At 57.4% G+C, this 25,111-nt stretch overlaps 7 protein-coding genes and 1 non-coding gene across 8 annotated transcripts; all 8 read left to right on the forward strand.

The window, feature by feature from the left end:
- Window positions 1-5,369: 5,369 nt before the first annotated feature.
- Window positions 5,370-6,818, forward strand: LINJ_36_2430 (conserved hypothetical protein; the record flags this gene model as incomplete). The annotated part of the gene is made up of 1 exon (XM_001469786.1): window positions 5,370-6,818. One exon carries the CDS (start codon window positions 5,370-5,372, stop codon window positions 6,816-6,818), a length of 1,449 nt encoding a protein of 482 aa, XP_001469823.1.
- Window positions 6,819-7,783: 965 nt separating this feature from the next.
- Window positions 7,784-8,761, forward strand: LINJ_36_2440 (conserved hypothetical protein; the record flags this gene model as incomplete). The annotated part of the gene is made up of 1 exon (XM_001469787.1): window positions 7,784-8,761. The coding sequence occupies one exon, from the start codon at window positions 7,784-7,786 to the stop codon at window positions 8,759-8,761; it is 978 nt and encodes a 325-aa protein (XP_001469824.1).
- Window positions 8,762-9,973: 1,212 nt separating this feature from the next.
- LINJ_36_2450 (glucokinase) lies at window positions 9,974-11,209 on the forward strand (the record flags this gene model as incomplete). Its single annotated transcript, XM_001469788.1, has 1 exon — window positions 9,974-11,209. The coding sequence occupies one exon, from the start codon at window positions 9,974-9,976 to the stop codon at window positions 11,207-11,209; it is 1,236 nt and encodes a 411-aa protein (XP_001469825.1).
- Window positions 11,210-13,118: 1,909 nt separating this feature from the next.
- LINJ_36_2460 (putative endonuclease V) lies at window positions 13,119-14,306 on the forward strand (the record flags this gene model as incomplete). Its single annotated transcript, XM_001469789.1, has 1 exon — window positions 13,119-14,306. One exon carries the CDS (start codon window positions 13,119-13,121, stop codon window positions 14,304-14,306), a length of 1,188 nt encoding a protein of 395 aa, XP_001469826.1.
- A 518-nt stretch (window positions 14,307-14,824) lies between these two features.
- Window positions 14,825-16,060, forward strand: LINJ_36_2470 (conserved hypothetical protein; the record flags this gene model as incomplete). The annotated part of the gene is made up of 1 exon (XM_001469790.1): window positions 14,825-16,060. One exon carries the CDS (start codon window positions 14,825-14,827, stop codon window positions 16,058-16,060), a length of 1,236 nt encoding a protein of 411 aa, XP_001469827.1.
- A 1,970-nt stretch (window positions 16,061-18,030) lies between these two features.
- LINJ_36_2480 (glyceraldehyde 3-phosphate dehydrogenase,cytosolic) lies at window positions 18,031-19,026 on the forward strand (the record flags this gene model as incomplete). The annotated part of the gene is made up of 1 exon (XM_001469791.1): window positions 18,031-19,026. One exon carries the CDS (start codon window positions 18,031-18,033, stop codon window positions 19,024-19,026), a length of 996 nt encoding a protein of 331 aa, XP_001469828.1.
- Window positions 19,027-20,330: 1,304 nt separating this feature from the next.
- LINJ_36_snoRNA1 lies at window positions 20,331-20,353 on the forward strand. The gene has a single exon (XR_001203200.1). It is a non-coding gene (small nucleolar RNA).
- Window positions 20,354-23,545: 3,192 nt separating this feature from the next.
- On the forward strand, window positions 23,546-24,892 carry TAT (tyrosine aminotransferase; the record flags this gene model as incomplete). Its single annotated transcript, XM_001469792.1, has 1 exon — window positions 23,546-24,892. The coding sequence occupies one exon, from the start codon at window positions 23,546-23,548 to the stop codon at window positions 24,890-24,892; it is 1,347 nt and encodes a 448-aa protein (XP_001469829.1).
- Window positions 24,893-25,111: the final 219 nt, after the last annotated feature.

Genomic DNA, 25,111 nt, shown 5'->3' on the forward strand with positions numbered 1-25,111 from the left:
CACCACCTCCCACCCATTAGTATGCCGCTCACGCCTTCTCTACTTTCCGTGTTCTCTCTCTCGATTCCTGTATTTGACTTGGTTCGATTTCTGTGCTTCTCAGTTTTTGCTTTGTGCTTCTTTCTTCTGGGCCTCTTCTCACCTGATCCATGCCCCTCCCCTCCCCCGTCCGTTTCACTTCAGGTAGCCGCATGTGTCTGCCTTTGTGTGCTGTTCAAGTGCGTTGGATTCTGTCAATCCCTCTTTGCGTCTTCTCTTCCTTCGCCTCGCCCTCCCCCTTTTCTTGTTCTGGGGTTGTACCTCTGTGCGTGTGTATGTGCATGTACGCGTTCTCCCCCCCCTCCCTCCCTTTGTGTGAGCGTTCGCGTGTGTTCAGCCGGGAATGAGTGCAACTACGTGTTTCTTTTTCTTTCGCGATACCTTCTTTCAAAAAATATATATACGCCTGATTGTAACGTCTTTCCTGTTCCAGTGCTTTTTTATATCTCGTCCATCCTCGTCCTCTCCCGCCCTGCCCGATCTCCCCCTCTCCCCCTCTGTGCTCCTTTATGTGTGGCTGCTGATGCCGCCCTGGAGCCTTCCTCTGTTTTCTTTTCTAAATTCGATTGCTGTGCTTGCTTTCGGTATTCATATTTGCGCAAAGATACGCACACGGGGACATTACTTCGGTGTTCGCATCCTCCCCTCCTCCTTTTTTTTTTCGGGGAGGGGGCGTCGCACCCATGGAAGAAGCGCACAGCCAAAGAGATGCTCCGTTTAACGGCGACCCTCGTCATGCTTTTCAATGCGCGCACCGACGGAAGCGCGTGCAGAAACATGGGCGCACGTCAAAAGAAGATGCGCTGGCCGACTACTATTCATACACGTAACTTTTTCGTCCTATTTTGTCGTAAGGCAGAGTGGACAAGGTGGAGCAGCGTATGGCTTCTTTTCTCCCCTCCCCCTCCTCTCTAACCTGCTAGCCACCTCCTCTTGCTGGGCCCTAGCCTTCCCATCTCCGGCATTGCACCACTTCTTTGTGTCGGCACCGGCCTACGCCCTGTCCTTCCTACCCCCTCCCTCCCTCCCTCCCTCCCCCCGCGCGCGCGCAGCCGTTCAGCCGCTTGAATTCACCCGTTTCTCTCTCCCTCTCTTTCTGTGGTTTTCGTTCTCGTTGAAGACTGAACGAACTCTTCTTTTTGGTGCTATTTCCCTCTCTTCTTGTGTTGTGTGTGCGCGTCCTTTCTCTCTCTTTCCCTCCCTCTCTGCAGAGCCGAAGCTGGCATTTTTATTTTGTTGCTCGGAAAAGGGTAAGTGGGTTACCTGCTTTTTCTTTGAAAACCTCATCCTCTCGCTTTCCTTTTCTTGGCTCGCGTGCGATGCCTTCTGAACTCGCGTATGCGTGTATTCCTCTATGTGCACGTGGAAAGCAGGTGAACGGAGTGCTCGTGCGGCTGCACCACCCCTACCAGGAGCCAAGAGAGGTTGGTCGTCAGGCAATCACGAGCAGCAGCGCATCGCTTTGCAAAGAAAAACAGAAAAACGCTCTCGGCTGCCCGTGTGCCTCGCTGTCTTGATCTCTCCAGCTTATTCTTGTTCTCTTAGCCACGCCCCTTTCCGCATACTAAACACGTGCACACGTGCGCGTGTGTGTGTGTGTACGTGCGTGAAAGCCGTGTGCTGCATGCTTTTTTTTTCGCGTCGTCGTCCTGATCGCAACGCAGTGAACCACACATGTTTCTGTTCGCTTTTTTTCTTTGTTGCTGAAGGGTTGCCGCCATGGTATCCGGTGCGGCAGGTGTGCATATGCGGTGCTTTTCTCCCCTGCTTGTGTGTGTGTGTCGTTTTTTTTTTACTTCCTCCCCTCTCTCTCTGTTGTTCTTATTCTCTTTTCTAATTCAAGCCGGGATCGCTCTCACCAGAGCCTCCGCTGTTTGTGAATAAACGGGTTTGAGTGCGTGTGTGCATCGCCTCGATGTGCGAGGTGGTGCTCAACTGATTTTGAGTAAGTGAACACGTGTGTCTGTATATATATATATTCATCTACCGGGGATCCCTTCTCTTTGCGTTTGCTCTCTCCTTTTCTACCCCCGCCCGCCCCCCCCCCTTCCTGCAGCCATTCCTCCGTGTTACTCGTGTTGAAGACGCTCTGTGTTGGTAGCATGGGGATGCTGAAGTGGTATAAGCATCAGCTGATGTTCTCACTCCCTCTGGCTTCTGTCAAATGTGTACTTGCGTTCACGGTGAGTCGAACGGGGCGAGTACAGCTGGTGGGCCTGGAAGAACCCACACCGACATGCCGAGGAGGTGTGCATCATCGCCCCTCTTAAAAAAAAAAAAACGATATGAAGTCAACACGGCGAAAGGAAAGAATAGAGATCTTTTTTTGTTTTAGCAGGTACAGAGAAAAGTATATGTGGGTGCATGCGTGGATCTCAGCGATGTGTGTCGGTGTATGCGCGGGGAAAGGGGGTGGTACGAGTGAGAAGGTGTGGTGGGCGACGTCCAAGAAAACCGACGACGCCGCTGCCTCTGCACTCCATATTTTCTTTTGATGCCCCCCACCCCCACCCCACCCTGCCTTTGTTGATCCGCTCTGCGCCATCCCAGCCGGCATCAGCAGCTCTCATCCCACTGTATACCCCCTGCATATATATTTCTGTGTCCCTTCCAGTTCCACCGCCGATACGCGGTAAGATGGTCATTGTCAATCTCTTGTGCTTTCGTGTATCTGCTCTCTGGGCCACCGGTGAGGGGGAGGAGGGGGAGTGTTAAGTCACCTAAACAACGTTTTGCACAAGACCGTTGTTGGCGAGGTGCGTGCGCACGAGAGACCCAAGGGCTTCTTCTGACGAGGCGTGGCCGTAGGAGCCCCTTCCTTTTGCCTTCCCCTACAGCATAAGGTGGTAACATGAAGAGAATGGGTTCTCTTCGGTTCCTCGCGCACACAACGAAGCGATTTCAAACAGGACTTGCTGCTTCAGTGCACCGCTGCATGTGTATGCACATGTCTGTGAGCACTGGGGTGTGGATCGGGTGCCGAGTGTGAGGAAAAGCAGCGCCCCGGTCTCGCATGCGTACAAAGGCCAATGAAGACATGCCTTGCAGAGTTAATGCTGACGACTGACTCGCTCGCTCGCTTGCTCTCTCTCTCTTCCTGGCCTCCAGTCCCTTCTACGCCAGCCAGTGCGCTCATCAGTCCCTGCGGAAAGGGCTGCCTTCTTTTCTTTTGTAGTGTCTTTCTTTGTGCCTTTTCATCTATCCTTTCACGCTGTTCTCGGGGCATCGGTTCGTCGAAATCGGGGGGAGGGGTGGGCGATCAAGCTTCTTTTTCCTTCTCAAGTGGAAGCCAGATCTTTGTTTCACCTGTCAGTGCTACTTCTAGATTGTATTTTCTTCGAGAAAAGGGCCCCCAGCGACCTCATGGTCCCTTCTCTCTCGCTATTGTCACTGTCCCTGTTTGCAGAATAAGTCCACCCCCCCTCCAGCACTGCGCATTCGGCACCCCAGTGAGGCAGGAAGCTGGAAGGACGGGTGACTCCGCACTCTCGTCCGTACTTAGACAGAGAATCTAAGTGCATCGATGCCCTTATATGAAAGACGCACTCGATTCCTACCGGTGTGGCCCTCGGTGTAAGCGGCTCGATCACACACACACGCACACCTCCCCCAGAAGTCGAGTCCACGGAGACGAATGTGCCGACTCGTTTGATGGCCTCGATGTCGCTCTCTCATTTTTCTTCCCTGCCTCAGGCTAGCGAAGAAAAGGGAGTAGTTCCATACACGCCTCCTGCAGCTGGGGTGCGACTTCCATGCCACCGCGTTTTTATTCCCACATTTTTCTTTCGTTGCTTCTGTGCTTCCCCTTCCCCTCCCCCCCCGTACCCCCTTGCCATAATTTGGTTTGTGCCTGCTCTCTTTTTGAAGCGGACACTCTCTCAGTCGTTTCTGTTCTTTCACAAGGACAACGGGCGTCGTTTTTCTCTCGTGCTCGTGTGCTTCGCTGGGTTGGTAATACGATGACTAACACCTCTTCCCTCCCCTCCTATATTCATAAACCCCTCTTTGCCTCGCCCCCATAGGTGCTGTTCTTTTCGACGTTGCTTGTTTCGCGGGTGTGTCGAAGTTCTGTTTCGGCCCACCCCCACCCCTGCTTCTGTCGTCTTCTATACCCCTCCCCCACCTCCATCCCTTTCACATCCTCCTCCCCCCTCCCGCTTCGATATATATATATATATTTCTTGCTATCCTTTTCCCCTTGATGATGACACACTGCACACCAAAAGCAGAAGCGAAACCATCGCGTTCGGCAAGTCGATGTACGCTGAGCAACGCAGCCGCACGCGAGTGTATGTGGAGATACAAATACCCTGATACACGTCCTCCCTTCACGAGTGCACTCGGATGTTCTCTCGCGTGAGGAGTAGGTTTCGATCCTTACCAAACACATCATGAACGGAAACAGAAAAGCAGGCTAATAACAGAAACGAATAAGAGCAATGGATTGAACGGAGGACTTGTCGTTTTTTCGTGAGTGTGTCGCTCTCGCGCCCTCATTCACTCCTCTCTCCCTCCCTCCAGCCTTTTCGTTTTTTTTTGATTTACTCGGTTTTCTGTGTCGTTAGCGACTCTCAAGCTCGTCCTCTGTCGCGTGTTTTCTGGCCGTCACGCACGATCTCCTGTCTCTATACAGGCGAGAAACTTATCACCACCACCAAGCCGGGGCTCTTCTTCTTTTCCCTCCTCTCCCTCTATAACCCCCCCACCCAGCTTTCACCTCCTTTACCCCCCCACCTCTCGCCGCTTTTGCCGCTGGTGTACCTCTCTCCCTTTCGCCAGGGCAAGAAACAGTGACGTAGTAGCAACGAATCTGACTTCGTCAGATACAATCCTGCCTCCTCCTCTTTCCCGCTGTCTTTCTATCAAGGCCACGTGCTCTCTGGCATCCACTCAAGGCAACTTCGTTTGTCTCTGCGCGTACTGGAGTGCTTCGGCTTTCTCCCCTCCGCTGCTTCTCCATTCCTCACAGCCCCCTCCCCCTGTGAGAGGGATAAGCTGTCTTCTGTGGCTGCTTCTCTACTTACGCGTGTGCAACGCATCTTCTCCTTGGACTCGTCGTTTGTGCTCCTCCCCAACAGCGGCCAGGGCTGTACCCTCCTCCTCCTCCTCGCCTGCGTGTGGGCTCATGCGTCGCGGCGCTTTTGCGTGCAGGCAGCGCCGGCGTCGTCCAGCTCACATGTGCATACTCATACACGCACACACGTAAATCAAACGAAAAGGCAGGCATACCTACCGGATCGCATTACTTACACGCACACACAGTTGCACGGCCAGGAACGCCTAGCAAGCGCATTTTATCTGACGGAATCAGATCATCGAGTTCATGACGAATGGAAGAGGGCGCGCCCGCTAATGCGACAGCGTCACTACCGCCGTCCTATGAGTCTGTCCTCGTTTTTCTTACAACGCTGGCGCAGTGGCTCAAGCATGCGCGAGAGCGCCTGACATGCCGAGACGAAGTCGGCCGACACGCAATTGCGGTGGAGGTCCTCACCCGCCACCGCGAACGCGCCTATGAGCGGCTGGCAGAATCTGTATGGCGTCATACAGCTGCTGCCGGTGACATAAGCACATCACTTTTTCCCTCTGCTTCAGTCGAGCTGGCCGCGTGGGTGCTGCTGCGGCTTCTCGTCCTCCTCCTTACCTGGTGGTTGCTGATTCGGCTGGTGCGCGCGACCACCCTACCGCGACTGCGCGCTCGCCAAATTGCGGTGCACCCTGACGTGCATCTGTCAACGAGCGTCGGAAATGCACAGGCGGTAGAGGCGTTTATTCATCCCGACGCTGCTCAGCGCGGCATCAACGCCACGCTGCTGTTGACTGTCAGCGCTTGCGTGTCGGTGGCGTGCCTGCTTATTCTCTGCCTGCTTACAATGCATGTATGGGTGGACGTAGTGCTGTTGCGCCTGCTCCAACATTGGACCGCCCCACTACGGCAGGCACAGGCGTGGGTGGCGTCGCATTGGTTGTGGCCCTCCAACAGCCCGCAGCCGGGCTCACTGCGAGCGCCTGCCGCCCCTGTGGAGCAGTACGCAACTTCTTTCATTAGTGTTGTTTCTGGACTAAATTCCAGCTTGTTCAGCAAGCTCGCGTGGCTGCGTCGAGTGACACAGCAGGTGAAGCTGATGTACCTGTGGGGCATGGTCGGAGGGACCATGTTGGGGGTGGCGCTCTGGCTACTTGGCTACTCCTCTAGGCTGCTGCGGACCTACAACACGAGTCTGCCGTACTTTGAAGAGAATGACCCTCTACTGCGCTGGCTGGGCCAGCAGGAGGCGGCGGCCGCTCAGCAACGTACCAACGCGGCGTTTGCCGCTCTGCTTGAAAGCCAGCATAGGCAAGAGCGGGTAATGGAGAGGCTGGCAAGCTCATTGGCGCCCGCGACTCCTCGACAGCGGCAGCGCTATCTGCAAATGACGGAAGAAGGAGTAGAATCGCATTGCTTCGTGGATGATGCTGCGCTAGCGGCAGCGACAAGCGACGCCACAGAAGACGGGCGGTGCAATGGTGAGACAGCCGCAGGCGGAACTGACGCGGTGATCATCGGCAAAGGCTGCAGCGGCGGTGGCGATCCAGGAAAGTTGCGTGTGGAATCTGGTCCTTCACCCGATAAAGCTTTGGTCGCTGCCTTCGAAGAAGCAGCGGCGGCAGCGTCGGCGACGCGAGATGAAGGAGCCGCTGAGGCTAGCTGCGGCACAACACCGCAGGCGGAGGAGAAGGAGGGGGCAGCAACCACAGCTTCGCGGATGGCAAAAGAAGGAGAGAGTCCTAGGAGCTAGAGGGGGAGTGATTGCTTTCCGGTCATGCGGGTGGGTGAAGTAAGGGAGGAGGTATGCGTGCCCGTACCTGTATGCAATAAGTGGTGCCTTGTCCACCAACACCAGCGTCACCTGCTTCTTTCGATTTCCAGCTGCAAATCGAGTGATGCTGCATGGCGCCTTTCTTTGGTGTCTGCAGCGCGCACATCTGAGGCTTGCCGCTTGTGTGTGTATGCGTTGTTTGCCTTCATTGACTCCGACTCCCACTTCATTTGCCATCGCCCTGAGTTGCCTCTGCTGGCAGGGAACAGAAGCGAGGGGCGGCCGTGCGAGACCGCTTACAGCATCAGTGCTTGTGCAAGGCTGTAAGTTGTCCCTCTGCTAGTGCTGCAGTGAGCGTGTTTTCTCTGCCTTCAGGGATGGTCATCCGTGCAGCGAACTCCGCTCATTCCCAAAGTCTCAGACGCAGCGGTGAACACACAAGGAAAAGAAAGTCGAAGAAACGAGAACGGGGTGGCGAAGCTACCGTGGGCGCTCACCGCAGTGTGCTTGCTACAAAGACGGTGATAGAGAAGGACACATGTGACGCACGCACTTCTCCCTCGCCCCACAAGCCGACGCCAGCAGTCTGACGATGTTTGGGGCACCTCTCCGCCTTTTAGATTGTCGAGTCGAGCGCTCTCTCTTCACGCTTCACCCTCACCCTCTACACCTTTCCTCCCCTACGCTTCCTTTGTCGCTGTTGTCCACACACCCGCGCTACATGAAAGAAGCAAGGTGCTGCGTGGTGCGTGCGACTCGTCAGAGGTTTCCGGGGCCGCTCTCTGCTCCCACTCGCTGCCGCGTAGTGCACCAGGAGCATACAATCACACGCATGCACAGCACACGGGCACGCGCCCACGTGTGACTGCAAGAGGTGCGCCTGTCACCGCCTCCCCTCCCCCTCTTTTCCTTTCTTTTACCCTTTGTTTCGGATCTCGAGTAATATGAACCGCATTCCTGCTGCGGCGCGCAACGCGCCGATGTACGCGACAGCCATGTCGCAGTTTGCCGTGTGCCGCCAGCCGTGGAACGAGTACATCAGTCTGCTTACCAAGGACGACGCGCAGCCGTTTCACACGACGCCGCAGGAAAAGCCGGCGTACCGCGGCCGCAAGCGCGGGCGTGAGGGGTGGCTGTTTGGCCAGCAAGTGCAGTTGCACTACCATCGCTTCCCCGATGAGCAACTCTTCACAAACCTAACACGGTGGCGCATGGGTGACACAGTCGGTGACGTTGCCATCCAGCAGTTCCGCAACGCGCAGCCGTTTGACATTGAGGACAAGGATCCGCAAGGCTTTCAGAGACCGGCGCCGGAGGTTTATATGAAGTTGAACTACAAAAACCCAGCGACCATCTCCCGGTTCCTGACACGCACCGGCCACATGTACCCACAGGATATCATGCCCCTCAACCCCGAGGCCGTTGTGAAGCTGCGCGTCGCCAAGGCGCAGGCCATCCGCATCGGCCTCTACCCTCGTTTTGGCAATCCCTTCTGGTTCCGCTCACAGCGCTTCCGCCCCAAGGCGTACCAGGAGAACTACGATCCAACCACCTACTCCACCAAGCACACCATGGAGCACTTTGCGTACAACTGGGTGCAAACGGACCGGATTCGGCAGTACTTCAAAGGGCTAGAGGAGCTGCACCAGAGCCGCCGCGCCACGGCCAGCTCTGGCGGTGGCGGCGTGACCAGCGAGCACAAGCAGCAGAGTCAGCTCTATGCGGTAGACAACCTCTCGATCGAGATGCATCGCAATGCTCCGTCCTACAGGGCCGATGTGGAGCGGTCCATCAAGAACCCCACCGTGCCTGGATTGATGTCGACCAAAGGCATGAAGAAGAAGTTCCACAACTTGTACTCCTCCACCTCGACAAAGAGGATGGGCTTCTCGAACCCCACGCTGGGCATCAAAAAGGTGTAACGACGGTGGGGAGTGGCGGTAGTGGCGGCAGGGGGCTGGGTTGGTTGCTTGCCAACAGCTAGGGTATGTATGTCTGTTTGCATGTATATGTATGCGTTTGTGTGGACGGCGAGGTCGTCATGATGGATTGGCCCCTTTTTTTTTCGTTTCGCGTGTTTGCTGTTGAGAGAGTGCAGGACGAAGAGTGGTCATGCATGTCTGTGACCGAGGCGCCGATGACTTCGTTTCATCATCTTATTTCGGCCGCCCAAGAAGCAAGGGCGTCGTTGTTGTGTTTGGGTTTCAAGTGGTCATGTTGGCACGCGTTGAATGCCGCCCGTGCCAACGCCGGCTCGCGTGCGAGTACTTTAATGTTCGTGCGGTTGAGGGGGCGGCGGTGAACCCGAGGCCAGCCTTGGTTTCCCTAGCCCTTCTCTGTGCGTGGGTCGCCTACATAGCTAACTTCAAGGTGAGCAAGAGAAAAAAAAGCCGGCGAGGAACGAACTTCGTGACGAAGCGTCGCTCTTTGAGCACCCGGTGGTAGTCTCTAACGTAATATGCCCAACGGACAGTAGCGTGCTTGCTGCTGCAACCGCCTTCGAGAAGGGTGTTTCAAAACCGAAAATGGATGCAGCAGCTAGCTCTCTTTCTTTGCTATGAGAGCTGCTCATTTTTTTCCCTGTTGATGTATCCTGCTCATCTCCGCATGGGTGAGGGAAGGCATTCGAGGAGGTGTACTTCGGTGCACCATCCCGCACACCCATTTTGATGACCCCTTTCAACCCCGCCTCACGCTGTACTCGTCGTCTGTTTCGCTGTTGTCGCTTTCTTTTTTGCTGCATTGAGTTGCACGTGCCCTCGCGTCCATTTCGCGCATGTATCGATTGCACGTACCGCCTCCCGTGGCGTGTTATCCATCATCGTGTTTCGACTAGAGCCTTTTTCTGCGCACTCAACCGCTTTCGGAGCAGCCGAAGCTTGGCACCGCTCTGTCATCTCTATGTCTCCACTGCAAACTAAAAAGGAAACCACTCGCACGCGCGTATACAGGACGCATACACACGCGAAGGCGTCCCTCGTGTCCGCTCTTTCTCCCTATAGTCTCTTCCGCGGCGTTCCACCAAAATCACAGCTCTAAACGAAGCAGCAGCACACATACATACGGCTCTGCAGCTACCACAGTCTAGCCGTCACTCTCTCTCTCCCATTTTTCTTGTGTTGTCTATTTTCACGATGTCCCTCACAGACGAGATCCAACTCGAGCAGCTGGCCCCGACCATCAAGGGCGACGCCTCCTGGTCCACCGGCCCCATCTACGTTGTGTGCGATGTTGGCGGCACGAACGCGCGCGTCGGCTTTGCTCAAGCGGCGCAGCACGATAGAAGCGGCCTGCACATCATCTATGTCCGCTTCAGGGTGACGAAGCGCGACATCCGCCAGCTACTCGAGTTCTTCGATGAGGTGCTGCAGCACCTGAAGAAGAACCTGCCCTACCGCGCTGGTCCCTTCCTGCGTCGTGTCGCGTCCGGTGCCGTGAGTGTGCCGGGACCTGTCACCAACGGACAGCTCGCCGGCCCCTTCAACAACCTGAAGGGCACTGCGCGGCTGGCGGACTACCCAGTGGAGCTGTTTCCAAAGGGCCGCAGCGCGCTTCTGAACGATCTGGAGGCTGGCTCCTATGGCGTGCTGGCTCTGAGCAACGCCGGCATGCTGTCCGACTACTTCAAGGTCATGTGGAAGGGCACGCAGTGGGACGCGCTGTCGGAAGGCAAGCCCGTCGGCAGCACCATCGGCCACGGCCGCTGCATGGTCGTGGCCCCCGGCACCGGCGTCGGCTCCTCTCTCATCCACTATGTGGGTGTCTCGGACAGCTATGTCGTGCTGGCGCTGGAGTGCGGCTGTTTGTCCATGTCTTGGTGCGCCAACGAGGACTCGAAGTACGTGCAGGCACTTGCCGGTTACATGGCGTCCAAGGCGCGTGCGAAGGGCCTGGACTCGACGGTGGCCCCCATCTGGGAGGCTGCGACAAGCGGTAGTGGGTTGGAGTTCAACTACGCGTACGAGAAGGAGGGGCCGAAGGCATCCGTTCCCCTCAAGTCCGCTCCCGAGGTAGCCAAGCTCGCCAAGGCTGGCAGCGACCCGGCCGCCGTGGCCGCCATGGACCGTCTCTACAAGAACCTCATGGGCCTCACAGCTGAGACGACAATGCAGTTCCTGCCGCTGACATGTGTGCTGATGGGCGACAGCATTGTTTCCAACAGCTTTTACTTCGATAACCCAGAGAATGTGAAGAGGCTGCAGGCTCGCATAAACGAGCACACGATGGAGCGTCAGTTAAAGTTCTTGAGTCGCACCACGTTCCTTCGCCAGGTGCGCAGTGTGAATATCAACCTGCTGGGCTGCCTTGGATTTGGTAGCCAGCTCTCCGACCCGGCAGATCAGTTAGCGCCAAACAAGTCCAACTTGTGAAACACTAGCTGGAGCGCAAGAGAAAGAGTGACGACTCGTAGGGGAGTACTCGTGCTGATCATCCCGCTCTTGCTTTTCGAAGCGTCCGGAAGAAAGAACGATTCGACGCTGCGAGGCACCCCTTCTCCTGAAGCCGAGGCGCTGTTGAAAGAGGTGTCTGTGCGTCACGACGTTTCTGTGTCGTTGGGGCGCGTGCAAAAGCGTGAGAGGAAGCCGGCGCCAGCTTGTGAACCCGCAGGTGCGCCTGTGTTGTGACGACGGTGCCGATAGCAGCGGTGGTGGGCTACCGCCATCGCGTCGGTGCAGCAATCATCAGCAGAAAAAGAAACACCGCGTCAATCTTGATGTCAAAAGACCGTTTTGTGTGCACGTTGTTGCGTGCAGCGCGCATGCTTGCACGCACTCCCTCACACGCCCCCCCCCCACATCATCCATGCAAACGCGTGTGCCTATCTTAGCGCGCACGCAGTCGCGAAACGCACGGCGCTGTCGGCAGCTTCGTCTGCCGAGGAGCATCATCATCACCTATTCCTTCCTTGATGTCACCATCACAACACCAGCGAGCGTCTATGCCGTTTGCTGCGTTGCCAGTGTGCGCGGGTAACCGTGCTCCCGTCCAAAAGAAGCACCAGCACCTTTGCTTCGGTGTTTCGAATCGACTCGTTCGTTGTCTCGTGTAAAACGATGATACCCCTGCTGAAAGGGCGGGGTGGACACACCTCAGTGTGTGTGTGCATACCAGGGTCCAGCGCCCCCCACTCTGAGTCTGGGCAGCCCCCCATCCCTGTCAAAATGCCGAAATACATCTGGTGGCTACAGGGTCGTGCACCTACCTACGTGGGGAGAAGTTCCGATCGATGTATCACTGCTGATGTCGGTGGTCAGGTCGTACATTGAAGTTGCGTCGGGGCGAGCTGCTACATTCAATACGTCGGTGTCGCCCATGTGATGGGCAGCGTGCCAGCGTGACTCGAGCGTATTCCAAACCCGGGCCTTTCAGTGCCAGCTGGTGCGGGGAGCCTGCGCCACTCCTGGAGATGCACCAGGTGGCGACCGGCTTACAGGGAGCGGCCGCGAGGCGAGACATGCAAGGAGGGCGAGTGGGTAGCGTTTGAGGCGCAGGCCGTGCTCAGATGACTGAGTCGGCGCGTTGCTGGAGTGCGTGTGTCTAGCGCTGCTTCGCAGCACGCGATATGGGGGCCTGTGGCAGCCCGGTGGATAGAGAGGAATTCGACTCCTGGTGTACGGCAGAGAGCGGACACGTTGAAACGAGTTTTTTTTGTTTGCGCGCTTATTGCAGCGCCTTCTCAAGCGATTTGGGCCAGATATCGAAAGGACAGCGAGAGCGAAGAGTCTTAGCCGCACACCGTGATGAGGGTATCTCTGTACTTGAAGCGCCTTCATGTACGCGCGGGCGAAGAGTAGACAAGGAACAGCGTCAGTGGCGGCAGCCGAACCTGAGCAAGCCAGACGCTTCTCACACGGTACTCTGGTGTGCTTTTTGCCGATGGCCACAGCGTTTGGCGTGACAGCTTGTCGTTTGACGGTCGTTTCACAGCGGCAGGGAGGTGGCAGGAATCGTCTGCGCGCACGTCCCTCCCAGGCACGCACTTCATGCTGAGTGCAGCGCTCGATTTGGAAAACGGAATACACGATCTCTCTCCTTTTTCTCCTGCCGCATTCCTGCTCACAGGCACAAGCACGCACGGCGAGACACCGACGACGTTTTGCATGTCTCTGTGTCTCCGTGCTTGCGCCTTGGTGGCGGCACTTGTCCAGCTTCTCTGCGTCGCAGATCCGTCACTCACGACCCCCTCCCTCTCTCCTTGCCTTTCCGACGCCCATACACGGTCAGGCAACCACTTGAAAAGCACTGTTCATTGACTCTGGTGGACGGTGCACACCGCACATGGGTGAGAAGCCGCCGCAGCAGCAGCAGCGCCCTGAGAGCAAAGACGCTGCCGACGCTCTTGGGCGATCTGCAGAAGCACACACACCAAAAGCACCCTCTTCAGCCGCAGCCCCGCAGCCCAGTGAAGAGAAGACGAGGGCTTGGGAAGCGGAGCAGCTCCGCGTTGGGCTGCTGGCAGATGTACCGCGCACAGAGTACTACTACTGCCGCCACCTCAGCAACCACGGCAGCAGTACGGTGCAGTTGCATGCGCCACGCAACGAGGGTGCAGCGCCGGATGGGGCTTTCGTGCACCAACGCTTCGCATTGCCGAATTTCGAGGCTAGCTTGTTGGCACGCCCACAGACAGGCGCGACGGGCAACAGTGCAGCGCACGACGCCGGCTCGACGATATGCGTCCCATCAAGCTTCAGCTCCCCCTGGGAAGCCCTGTGGTGTCAGCTCCGCTTCGACGAGGCTCGGCAAAGCGCGGCTGCCGTCGCGCAGCCACTGCCGACCCTCACGCTCGTTGGTGGCGTGGACATCTCTTTCATCCCCGACTCGGACGACGGTGTCGCCTGCCTCGCTATCTTGCGCTACCCGTCCATGGAGCAGGTCAAGACGTACATGCACAGGTGCACGCTGCGGGAGCCGTACATGACCGGCTTTCTTGCCTTTCGCGAGATCCAACCGGTTTGCGATCTCTTCGACTCTGTGCGAGTAGAGCTGCTGGCTACGCAGACGATGCCGCAGCTGCTTATCGTGGATGGAAACGGGGTGCAGCATCCCCGCCGGTGCGGGCTGGCAACGCACCTCGGTGTTGCGCTCGACATACCGACGATTGGGTGCTCAAAGAAGATGCTTCAAGTGGATGGGCTGACGCGGGAGGCAGTGGAGGCAGCGCTGGAGACGCTAGGCGAGGCAGCATCGAGCAGCCCATCCCTTCCTCGTCTTCTGCCCCTGCTTGGCACGTCGTCGCCAACGCAGCTCTACGGCTACGTCGTGCACAGGCACCTAAACAGCGTTAAAAAGTGCATCTATGTCTCTCCAGGCCACTGCATCGGCTTTGCCGTTGCCACTGCGCTGGTAATGACGATGCTGCGTCACCGCATCCCAGAGCCGATCCGCGCCGCCGACCTCGGCTCCAGGGCTTACATCAGCGACGCGCTCGCGTCGGCGGCCACTAACAACTCGCACCCAACCTAGTCGCGCCCACCCACCCACCCCCCACAGGTGCAGACGCCCCGTTCCGCAGATGATGGCGCACAGCATCAGCCTAAGAAAGTCCGCGCAGCTTCTGATCACGTGAGGATCGAGGACTGCAGCGCCACTTGTCCAACTCTTTTTTGCACGCACACACACGCACGCGGTGGAAGAAGAGCCTTCGAGCCTTGGCCGCCATTGTCCATCAAGCTTCTCCGCCACCGAAAGCTAAGCGCCGACGTGGCAGCTCCCCTCTCAGCCATCTCTCTCTTTGTTTTCTGTACCTTACCACCCTTGCTCTCTCTTTCCGTTTTTGATATTTCGCCGTTGCCGTCAGAACTGCCGCACGCCCACGCAGACGCACGTGTACGACAACACCGGGGAGGCGCACTCATACGGAGCAGGCGTGGTATAAGCAACAGCGAGAAAAAGCAGTAGCAGCAGCGGCAGGTCCATCGCACATCAGGGAACGCTCACCCATACGCCACGTCTTCCCCTCCATCTGTCCGGTCGCATCGAGGATGATACTCCTCGCCTTTATCTGTGGAGCGCTGTGGGCGATATGGTCGGTTGCTTCCTTCTTAATGTACCGCCCTCGCCAGATTAGCGGGGCAACGGTGGTTGTCACGGGTGCCTGCAGTGAGATGGGGCGGCGTCTCTGCATGCAGCTCTATGCCCGCGGCGCGCGTGTTATTGCGTGGGACTACAGCAAAATAAAACTGCAAGAGTTGCAGGCGGATGTCCTCAAGGCCACAAAGGAAGCTGAAAGCCTCGATATCGCGGGCTTGCCGGGCGGTGGCCGCGCTGCTGGCTCGTTTCACAGTGGTGCCTTTGTTGTCATGACCGTGGATGTATCCTCGCGGCTGCAGGTGCAACGTGCGGCCAAGGAGCTGGATGGCCCACTCGACATGATCGTGTACGCTGCTCACACGTACCCGTCCAAGCGGCTCTGCGACCGCGCCGACGACTCCGCGGAGCGCCTCGTTCAGACGAACCTGCTGTCCCCGCTCATGGTGGTGCGTCAGCTGTTACCTCTGTTGTTGTCCGCATCGAACTCGTCTTCGAATGCAGGTGGGCTACCCAAAGCGGCGCAGCGGCGTGGTGACTACGCCCAAGTGGTCACCCTTGTCTCCGCTGCCGCCAACTACACCCTTTCCGCAGACAACCCCGAGTATGCGGCGTCGCAGTGGGGCATGGTGGGCATGCACTACTCGATGCGGGAGTGGATCGCCCAGCAGCGGTGCGAGTACATGAATAGTAGTGGCAGTGGTGCGCCGTCAGAGACAAAGACGACGGCAGCGGCACGGTCTCGCACACGCCGCCCGGCACGAGAGGTGCGGACGACGCTCCTTTGTTTGAACGAGATTCAGTACGGTGTGCCAACGGTGATGAGCTCTCTCTTGTCGAGCTCGCCCGGCATGCCCACTACGGTGCGGGCAGTGTCGCCCACGACGCCATCCTCATCGGCGGCGAGCCCCGAGAGTGAGGGAGGTGGCAGCATGGGTTCGCGGGGGTGGTCGACGTCGACTTACCGCGACTCCTACACCCAACACCTGCAGAAGCGCAACGCGGAGCTCGACAAGGCGGCGGCGTGCTGTGTAAATGCCATATGTCGAGGACAGGAGCGCTACTGCTACACTTCGGCGTGGGCGACAACCGTCGTCTACCCGTTACTGATGGCGTGCCCTGTGCCCTGGGCAATTCGGCTGCTTCGCTGGATACAGCACACGCCAGCGGCGGCGGCGGCAGAGAACTAGAAGCTGTAGTCCTTCTCCTCTTCGTTGTCTGCGTGCTCGTCACACAGGCGCTTTTATCTTTCTCCTCTCTTGGGCTATCCTTCTCTGCTCTGTCCGCCGCGCGTGCACGCCTGCCTCCCTTGCTCTTATTCCCTCCCCGTTTCTTTCATGAATGACACACACGGTATAGGTGCGGTCGTCTTCGGTGCCAAAAAGCATGGGGGCGCGTCTGACAACGGCGATGGCACCGGCGCCGTCAAAGCAAGAGTGTACACGCGTGCAAGTGCAAATCACATCATCTCACGAGTGAAGTCAGGACCCTCCCTGTTCCCCTCCGCGCTTGGGTCGCTGAGGCGCTATGGTCCCTCCCTTTTCTTTCCCACTCACCACATCTATTTCATCTCTGCCCCTCCCTTCCCACCCTCTCATTTCTCCCCGTCTCTTCTACTTGCTCGGTCTTCGCGCACGCTTTCAAATATCGCAGACGCACACATGCATACACGCACTAACGGCCCAGCACTCAACATCCTTCACTATGACTTACCTTCCCTCCTTTTTTTCTGCGCTACCGCCAGCGCGCACGTCTTTTCTGCGTATTTCTCTATAGCTGCGTCCGTGTCTTACCATCGCCAAGCTTTTGGCACAAACACCTGCGCACGTAATCGCGCAACGTGTTCTTCTCTTGGCTCTCGCTGTCTCACTACTCATTATCCACAGCACGCATTCGATCGTTTGTGTTCTTGTCGTTGCTCACCCACGACGCCTCTCCTTCCCGCCCTCTCTACGCACGCGCACGCATATATATATACATATATATATATATATGTATATATATATATATGTATATATATATATATATATGTATATATTTCCTCTTTCTCTTTGATGTTTCTCCTTCCCATTTGTGTTGTCCGCCTACGCCACTGCGCGCGCGGGGGGTGGGAGGGGCAGTGAATTTGTGCGAAGCAGAAAAAGGAGCCACATCGCCGCTCTTTACTCCCCCTCACTTTCACTGTCTCCTTCTGTGTGTTGATCCTTTCTTTTTTAACTATTATTCGGTTTTCGTCGTGTGCCCCATCCCAGCTCTCGCTCTGCCTGCCTGCCTGTCTGTCACTTTCACGCTTCTTGCGCTGTGCGTATACGTCTCCGTCTACCTTTTCCTTTATCCTCTCTGCTGCCGCTGCTGCGGTCCTTTGCAAACACCGTCTACGTTGGCAGTCACATCCTCTTTCGCTGGTTTCTTCCCTTTAATCGCGTGCTTTTTTGTGCCCCAACTGGCGCGCAGATCTCCCTCTCCTATCCACCTCTCACCTCTTCCTCCCTTCCCGCCCTCTCAGTCGTGCATGGAGAAGCAGCTACCACTGAAATTGGAATCCGCATTTGCGCGACACGGGCGGACTGGTGGAAAGAGTGCGCTGTGCGAGGGTGGGCAGAGGGAGGGGGCAAGGTGCTGTGCGTATGCGTGCCTCGACTTGTCCGAGGCGCATATGCCTTTAACTCAAGCGGCAGTGAAATAACCAAAGGTGGCGCGAAAAAAAAAACGAGAGCGAAATCAGACTAAGAACCATTCGCAACACGCGCATCCCGATGCTGAGACTGAGAGAGACTGGGGCAGGGCCCCGTGGCTTTCCTCGCTTCTTCGAGAAAGAGCGGGAATGGCCTCTCCCTTGAAGAGCTTTTATGATAGCGGGTCTGCGCTCCCCGACGTATTGTATCAACGCGCGACTTTCTGTGTGTGTGTATGGCAGTCCCCCACCCCGCTCTCATTCGTCTCGCACCTCCTCTCTCTCTCTATTTCCTCGCCCGTTGCCAACTGGCTCGCCACCGCTAAGGAGCACACACACAAATACAGACCTGTAGCCCTCATCACAACGTCATCAGCGCACAACGCACCAATCTTCTTGTCTGCGCCGTTCGCCCCACTTCCTCCTCTCCCCTCTTGTCTCCGGTTTCCTCCAGCACAGTAAAGTCAAGAGCATCAGCACGCAGGCATGGTCAAAGTGGGCATCAACGGCTTCGGACGCATCGGCCGCGTCGTCTTTCGGGTGGCGCAGACGCGCCCCGACATTGAGATTGTCGGCATTAACGACCTGCTGGATGCCGAGTATATGGCCTACAGTCTCAAGTACGACTCCACGCATGGCCGCTTTAATGGCACGGTGCAGGTGAAAGACGGGGCACTTGTTGTGAATGGCAAAACCATCCGCGTCACGAGCGAGCGCGACCCGGCGAACCTCAAGTGGGGCGAGATTGGTGTGGAGGTGGTGGTGGAGTCCACCGGCTTATTCCTCACGCACGAGACGGCTCACAAGCACATTGAAGCAGGAGCAAAGCGCGTCGTCATGACGGGGCCGCCGAAAGATGACACGCCGATGTTCGTGATGGGTGTGAACCACACAACGTACAACGGGCAGCCCATTATATCGAATGCGTCGTGTACGACGAACTGCCTCGCCCCGCTGGCAAAGGTGGTGAACGAGAAGTACGGCATTGCCGAGGGTCTCATGACAACCGTGCACGCGACGACGGCAACGCAGAAGACGGTGGATGGTCCCTCCCTAAAAGACTGGCGCGGTGGACGCGGCGCGTCGCAGAACATCATCCCCTCCTCCACCGGCGCCGCTAAGGCTGTGGGCAAGGTGTACCCGGCGCTGAACGGCAAGCTGACTGGTATGGCCTTCCGCGTCCCGACGCCGAACGTGTCGGTGGTCGACCTCACCGTGCGTCTGGAGAAGCCAGCAACGTACAAGGATATCTGTGCTGCAATCAAGGCGGCAGCCGAGGGCGAGATGAAGGGCATTCTCGGCTACACCGACGACGAGGTCGTGTCTTCGGACTTCAACGGTGTGGGGCTGACGTCTGTCTTTGACGCCAAAGCCGGCATCTCGCTGAACGAGCACTTCGTCAAGCTCGTCTCATGGTACGACAACGAAACGGGTTACTCGCACAAGGTACTCGATCTCGTTCTCTACACGTCCGCGCGCTGAGAAGTCGCTATCGCTTCTCAGCAGGCCAAAGAGGCCGTGGAAAGGGCGGCGGAAGATAGGATCAAGTCGCCCGCATCTCCGAGCGTTCATGTGAGGGAGAAAACAGCGAGTGCCGCGATGCACACGATGCAAGACACTACGCATTCACGCACAAGCCAAGCTCGCGACCGTCAGTGCCGTCGGATGGCACAATATTAAACGCCACAGCAGAGATTCGTGTCTGTGCGTCCTCTCTCGTCGACTAGCCCATCCACACCCGTAGGCCAGCCTCTCGCCTTGGTGACGCCAGCGAGGCCAAGACGTCACAGCCCGGCAGAGGGCAGTCTACTTATTCAACAAGCGCGTACTCAAGCCCCGACAGAGAATTCGCCGCTTGAGACACGCAACTTCCGCTGGGGCACACTCCGCCAAGTAAGTTTCGAACGCTTTTCAATATCAAAAGGAGGCGCGTGAGGCAACGCGCACGCCGCACAAGGGGAGCATCGGCCGCCTCCCCAGCGCCCTGCATGCGGCACCCTCGTACGCCACTTGCCCTTTCCCCGCTTTTGTGTGGTGGTGTCTCTTCCTCGTCGTTGCATATCGATGTAGCTGTCCCTTCATTATTTGCTTCTTTTTGGTTTCTTTCCTGTTTAGCCGCAAACATTCGTTGCGGTTGCGATCTGATGTTCACAAGCCCCTCTCCTTGATTCTGCCCGACACAAATGCGTCACTACCCACGCGCACTCCGCATTACTGCCGTGTTATCTCCGTCTCTTCCACGTTCCATCCTTTAAGTTTACGCACACCCTATACACCCACAAACAGCAAGAAAATAGAGAGCGCCTTTCTCCTCCCTCAACCACCGTTTTGCCGTGTGCAGACGCCAACTGGCAACACGTTGACGGTAACACCGAAGGCAGCGCAAAGGCGGTGATCCGTTGATGATCCGTTCCTGCTTCGCCATCAAGGACTCCGTCACGGATCAAAACCTACACAACAGCACCAAATAAACACCGTAAACTATGTTTCTTTCCGGCCCAAGGCCTGCACCGACGATAGAGGAGGGGTTTGAGCGCATCCTCGATGTGAAGTATGCGCCTACCTCTTACCAGCCAGATACGCTGCCTCGCACGCGCGCGCCCACCTCGAGCCTGCTTTCTCTCGAATGCCCTAAACAATAAACATGCTAATCTTCACCAACTCCAGTAAACGAGACGTGGCACAGAATGCTCCTCACTTCTACGCACATGAGCAAAACAATACAAGCACCACAAATGTAACTCGGGAAAACTGAGCCACCACGCGTGGGTGATGAGCAACCGTACGGAGCAATCGTTAGATAGTAAGTCTGAGCTGGTGCGCGTGCTGACCACGTGCGGCGGCATCCCTTGTTAATAGCGAGCAGTCCACCCGCATCCCCGCAAGCTGCTCGTCTACACCGGGGGAGAGAAAGAGGGAGCGGGCGGTGCCGTCTGTGTGTGCCCGGTACTGTGCAAGCGCTCATTTTCAAGCCGCACGCGGGCCTGTTGCTGGTGCCCCTGCGGTCGGGTGATGCGCGAGAGCGTGCTCGTGCGTGCGTGGCCAAGCAGTGTCGCTATGCGTCTCCGTCTCACCTCGGTGCGGAGCAACGGTACGAAACACGTGCGAGACACGGCTGCTTTCTCTGTGTGGTGCGCGTGTGCGGGAGGTGGGTTTGGGCGGCGCGTGCGCATGTGATGACGTACGCTTTGGAATTGACTGCCGACCTGCGCGGAGCGCGTCGCGTGCTGTGCGGACAACGTGCATTGGTGTGCATATCCTCTACTGTTACTCAAAATAAAACTTCTGAGGCGCACGCGCGGCCGTGCCGGCACGGCCACCAGTACACCACCCTCACGCGCACAACCTGCGAAGGGAGGAGAGAGAGAGAGAGAGACGGCGCCCCGGCAGCTGCCCGTCCCCACTGCTACTGCTGCTGCGCGCGCGCCTGTGCGCCACGCTGATGATCTCTCTATTCGCATCGCGACACGCTGACACACACGACCTGAGTGACACGCGAACGGAACCAACAATCGAGAAAGAACAGCTGAGTGTGCGCGGCGTGTGCGCGCTCGGGCGGGGAAGGGGGAAGCCCGGAAGCGAGCGACTGGAAGCGCGGCGGGGAGCAAGTCTGGTCGGTGTGATGAGTCTGCTAAGATGTACGCAACATTTACAATTGGAAGACGAGTCTGAACACTGATGCACGCACTGATAAACGGCACTGACGCGACCGTGCTTGTCTCCCACCGCCCGTGTGCGCGGCCAGGACGCAGATGCTCCGTGGACGGAACGTGGCAGGCTGCGGAGGGCACACTCATCCCTCATACGCGGTTCAACACATGATCCCAGAGCTTGCGGGCGGCGGCGGCGCTGCGTGCGTCCCGCGCGGCCCCGGAAAAGAGGGGGGAGGGGGGCAGAGCTGTCCCGATCTGGAGCTGTGCGCCACCGCACCACCGCTGATGACAATCCTTCACCACAAATGTAACTCGGGAAAACTGAGCCACCACGCGTGGGTGATGAGCAACCGTACGGAGCAATCGTTAGATAGTAAGTCTGAGCTGGTGCGCGTGCTGACCACGTGCGGCGGCATCCCTTGTTAATAGCGAGCAGTCCACCCGCATCCCCGCAAGCTGCTCGTCTACACCGGGGGAGAGAAAGAGGGAGCGGGCGGTGCCGTCTGTGTGTGCCCGGTACTGTGCAAGCGCTCATTTTCAAGCCGCACGCGGGCCTGTTGCTGGTGCCCCTGCGGTCGGGTGATGCGCGAGAGCGTGCTCGTGCGTGCGTGGCCAAGCAGTGTCGCTATGCGTCTCCGTCTCACCTCGGTGCGGAGCAACGGTACGAAACACGTGCGAGACACGGCTGCTTTCTCTGTGTGGTGCGCGTGTGCGGGAGGTGGGTTTGGGCGGCGCGTGCGCATGTGATGACGTACGCTTTGGAATTGACTGCCGACCTGCGCGGAGCGCGTCGCGTGCTGTGCGGACAACGTGCATTGGTGTGCATATCCTCTACTGTTACTCAAAATAAAACTTCTGAGGCGCACGCGCGGCCGTGCCGGCACGGCCACCAGTACACCACCCTCACGCGCACAACCTGCGAAGGGAGGAGAGAGAGAGAGAGAGACGGCGCCCCGGCAGCTGCCCGTCCCCACTGCTACTGCTGCTGCGCGCGCGCCTGTGCGCCACGCTGATGATCTCTCTATTCGCATCGCGACACGCTGACACACACGACCTGAGTGACACGCGAACGGAACCAACAATCGAGAAAGAACAGCTGAGTGTGCGCGGCGTGTGCGCGCTCGGGCGGGGAAGGGGGAAGCCCGGAAGCGAGCGACTGGAAGCGCGGCGGGGAGCAAGTCTGGTCGGTGTGATGAGTCTGCTAAGATGTACGCAACATTTACAATTGGAAGACGAGTCTGAACACTGATGCACGCACTGATAAACGGCACGGACGCGGCCATGCCGGTTCCTTAGAGATCACTGTATTAGTTTTGATGAAATGGTTCTCGTTTGTTGTTGTTGAGCGGTCGTTTTCTGGGTCTGTGCGTGCGTGGTTGTTTGGGTAGCTGTGGTTGTAGTTTTTGGTTCGTTTGGCAAGGGTTAATCGGGTGTCTGTAAAGCTGCGAGGAAAGTCTCTGTCGAAGGGAAGTGCGCCGTTTCTACCATCCTGGTCACGGGAGACTGATGGTTTGCTCTTCGGGGCGTTGCCGCATCTTTCTTTTATTGGCGCCATGGGGCCTATTAAAAAAAAAAAAACAGAAAAGAGGCAGGAAAGATGGAGGAGAGAAATTCGTGCAACAGCAGCATGGAGGTATGTGTGTGTGTGTGTACTCCCGGTACGCGGTACTCGTGGCAGGAGGTGTCAGTGTGCTGCTTGGTGTGTGCAGTCGCGCTGCCGTTCGTTACCCTCTGGCGTCTCTAGCGCGCCATGCAAAAAGGATGGCAACATGCGATCTTCTACTGAGCCATGCGCACCTGAGTCTGTGGCACCGCGTGTTGGATGTGTCGCGCGCGCGGCTACTCTTGCACGTGATTTTTGCTTTCTCGCTTTTCCTTCCACTAGCCACCCCTTCTATATGATTGCCCCTTCCTCCTGCTACTGCTTCGGCGTAACGCGCTTTCAATACACGTACCAACACACGCGCGTACGCACTCATGCTGTCTCGAATCTGTCACTCGGCTGCCGTAAATGGGGCCCTCCCCCAACGCCTCTCTTCGTACGCCAAAAAATGCTCCTTTGCAATCTTCCGACGAAAACGATGGCACCCCGTTTTTTGCTCATCACTGCGAAAACTCAACGCACGCCAGTATCAATAGATCGCCACTAGTATCACGCATCAGCAGCAAGGACAGCTAAACAACGAAACCGAGACACACTCTATTCGTCCTCGCTCTCACGCCGGCTTACCTTTTACGCCCTCGATTCCTCCCGCCTCAGTCCCACCGCGCCCTTTGCAGGTTTTTTTTTGCCGCACCCCTTAGGCTAGCAAGATAAGAACGTTGACCCCGCTCGCACATACATCACAATGACGATTGATACGCAGGCCGCACCCGCTGCTCAAACCTTGAAGGCCGGCAACTCCACAGGATCTCTCACCGAGGAGCGCCGCGAGGTCGAGCAGCAGCGCGCAGCTGAGAACACGAGTTTTCGCCGTATCGCGTCCTCGAAGCACGCCCAGCGAACCCTGCAGCCGTTGAACAACTTGACCGACAACATGAAGCCTTCCCGCTCCACTAAGTCGAACTTGCGTCTCTCCATCGGCGACCCCACTGTCGACGGCAATCTAAAGACCCCCGACATTGTAACAGAGGCAATGGTAGATGTAGTGCGCTCTGGCAAGTTCAACGGCTACCCGCCGACGGTCGGGGCAGACAACTTGCGCCAGGTGGTGTCGACCTACTGGCGCCGCTTCTGCCAGACCAAGTCTCGTCAAGAGGCGTTGAAGTGGGAGAACGTGATCATCACGTCCGGTGTGTCGCAGGCCATCGTGCTCGCTCTCACGGCACTGTGCAACGAGGGCGACAACATCCTCGTGTGCGCCCCATCGTTTCCCCACTACAAGAGCGTCTGCGACAGCTACGGCATCGAGTGCCGCTACTATTACCTCGACCCCTCGAAGAGCTGGGAGTGCGACCTCAGAGCTGCGGCCGGTATGGTGGATAGCCACACCAAGGCATTTGTCATCATCAACCCCTCCAACCCGTGCGGCAGCAACTTCTCCCGTGCACACGTGAGCGATATCATCGATTTCTGCCAGCAGCACCAGATCCCACTCATCAGTGACGAAATCTACGCTGAGATGGTGCTGAACAACGGCATCTTCACGTCTGTCGCCGACTTCGACACGAACGTTCCGCGTCTCATCCTGGGCGGCACAGCCAAGTATCAGGTCTGCCCCGGCTGGCGCGTAGGCTGGTCTATTCTGATCGACCCAATGAACGTTGCGGGAGACTGGGCTGTCGGAATGGAGCGACTGACCCAGCTCATCGCTGGCGTCAACTCTATCTGCCAGGAGGCGATTGCGCGGACACTGCTCAAGTGCCCGACGGAGTGCACCGAGCACATCGTCACTCAACTGGAGGCCGGCGCCAAAGTGTACGCCCGACTGCTCGAACACGACATTGGCATCTCCATGGAGGCGCCGCAGGCCTCCATGTTCGTGATGCTCAAGCTGAACCTCAGCTACTTTCAGGATTTGAAGTCGGACATGGAGTTCTACGAGAAACTGCTGGATGAGGAGAACGTGCAGGTGCTGCCGGGTGAGATCTTTGGCATGAGTGGCTTCCTTCGTGCAACGGTTTCCCGCCCATCGGCGGTGCTGAATGAGGCAGTCGACCGCATCATCGAGTTCTGCGAGCGCCACAAGAAGTAGAGAAAAAAAATACAAGCGGGCGTCTCTGCGTTCGAACAAGGGAGAGATGAGCGACTGGCACACACACCGAGAGAGCAGCGAGAGCGCGTGAAGAGAGCATGCTGATGGACCGAGATCGTCATGGCACGGCGGAAATGGAAAAGCAGAAAGATAGAAGAGGGTATATGCGAGGAGAAGGTGGAGGAGAGGGGCATCTGGCATATGCGCTGTTTTGAATGG

This window comes from Leishmania infantum, chromosome 36 (assembly GCF_000002875.2).
Source record: "Leishmania infantum JPCM5 genome chromosome 36".
Lineage (NCBI taxonomy): Eukaryota > Euglenozoa > Kinetoplastea > Trypanosomatida > Trypanosomatidae > Leishmania > Leishmania infantum.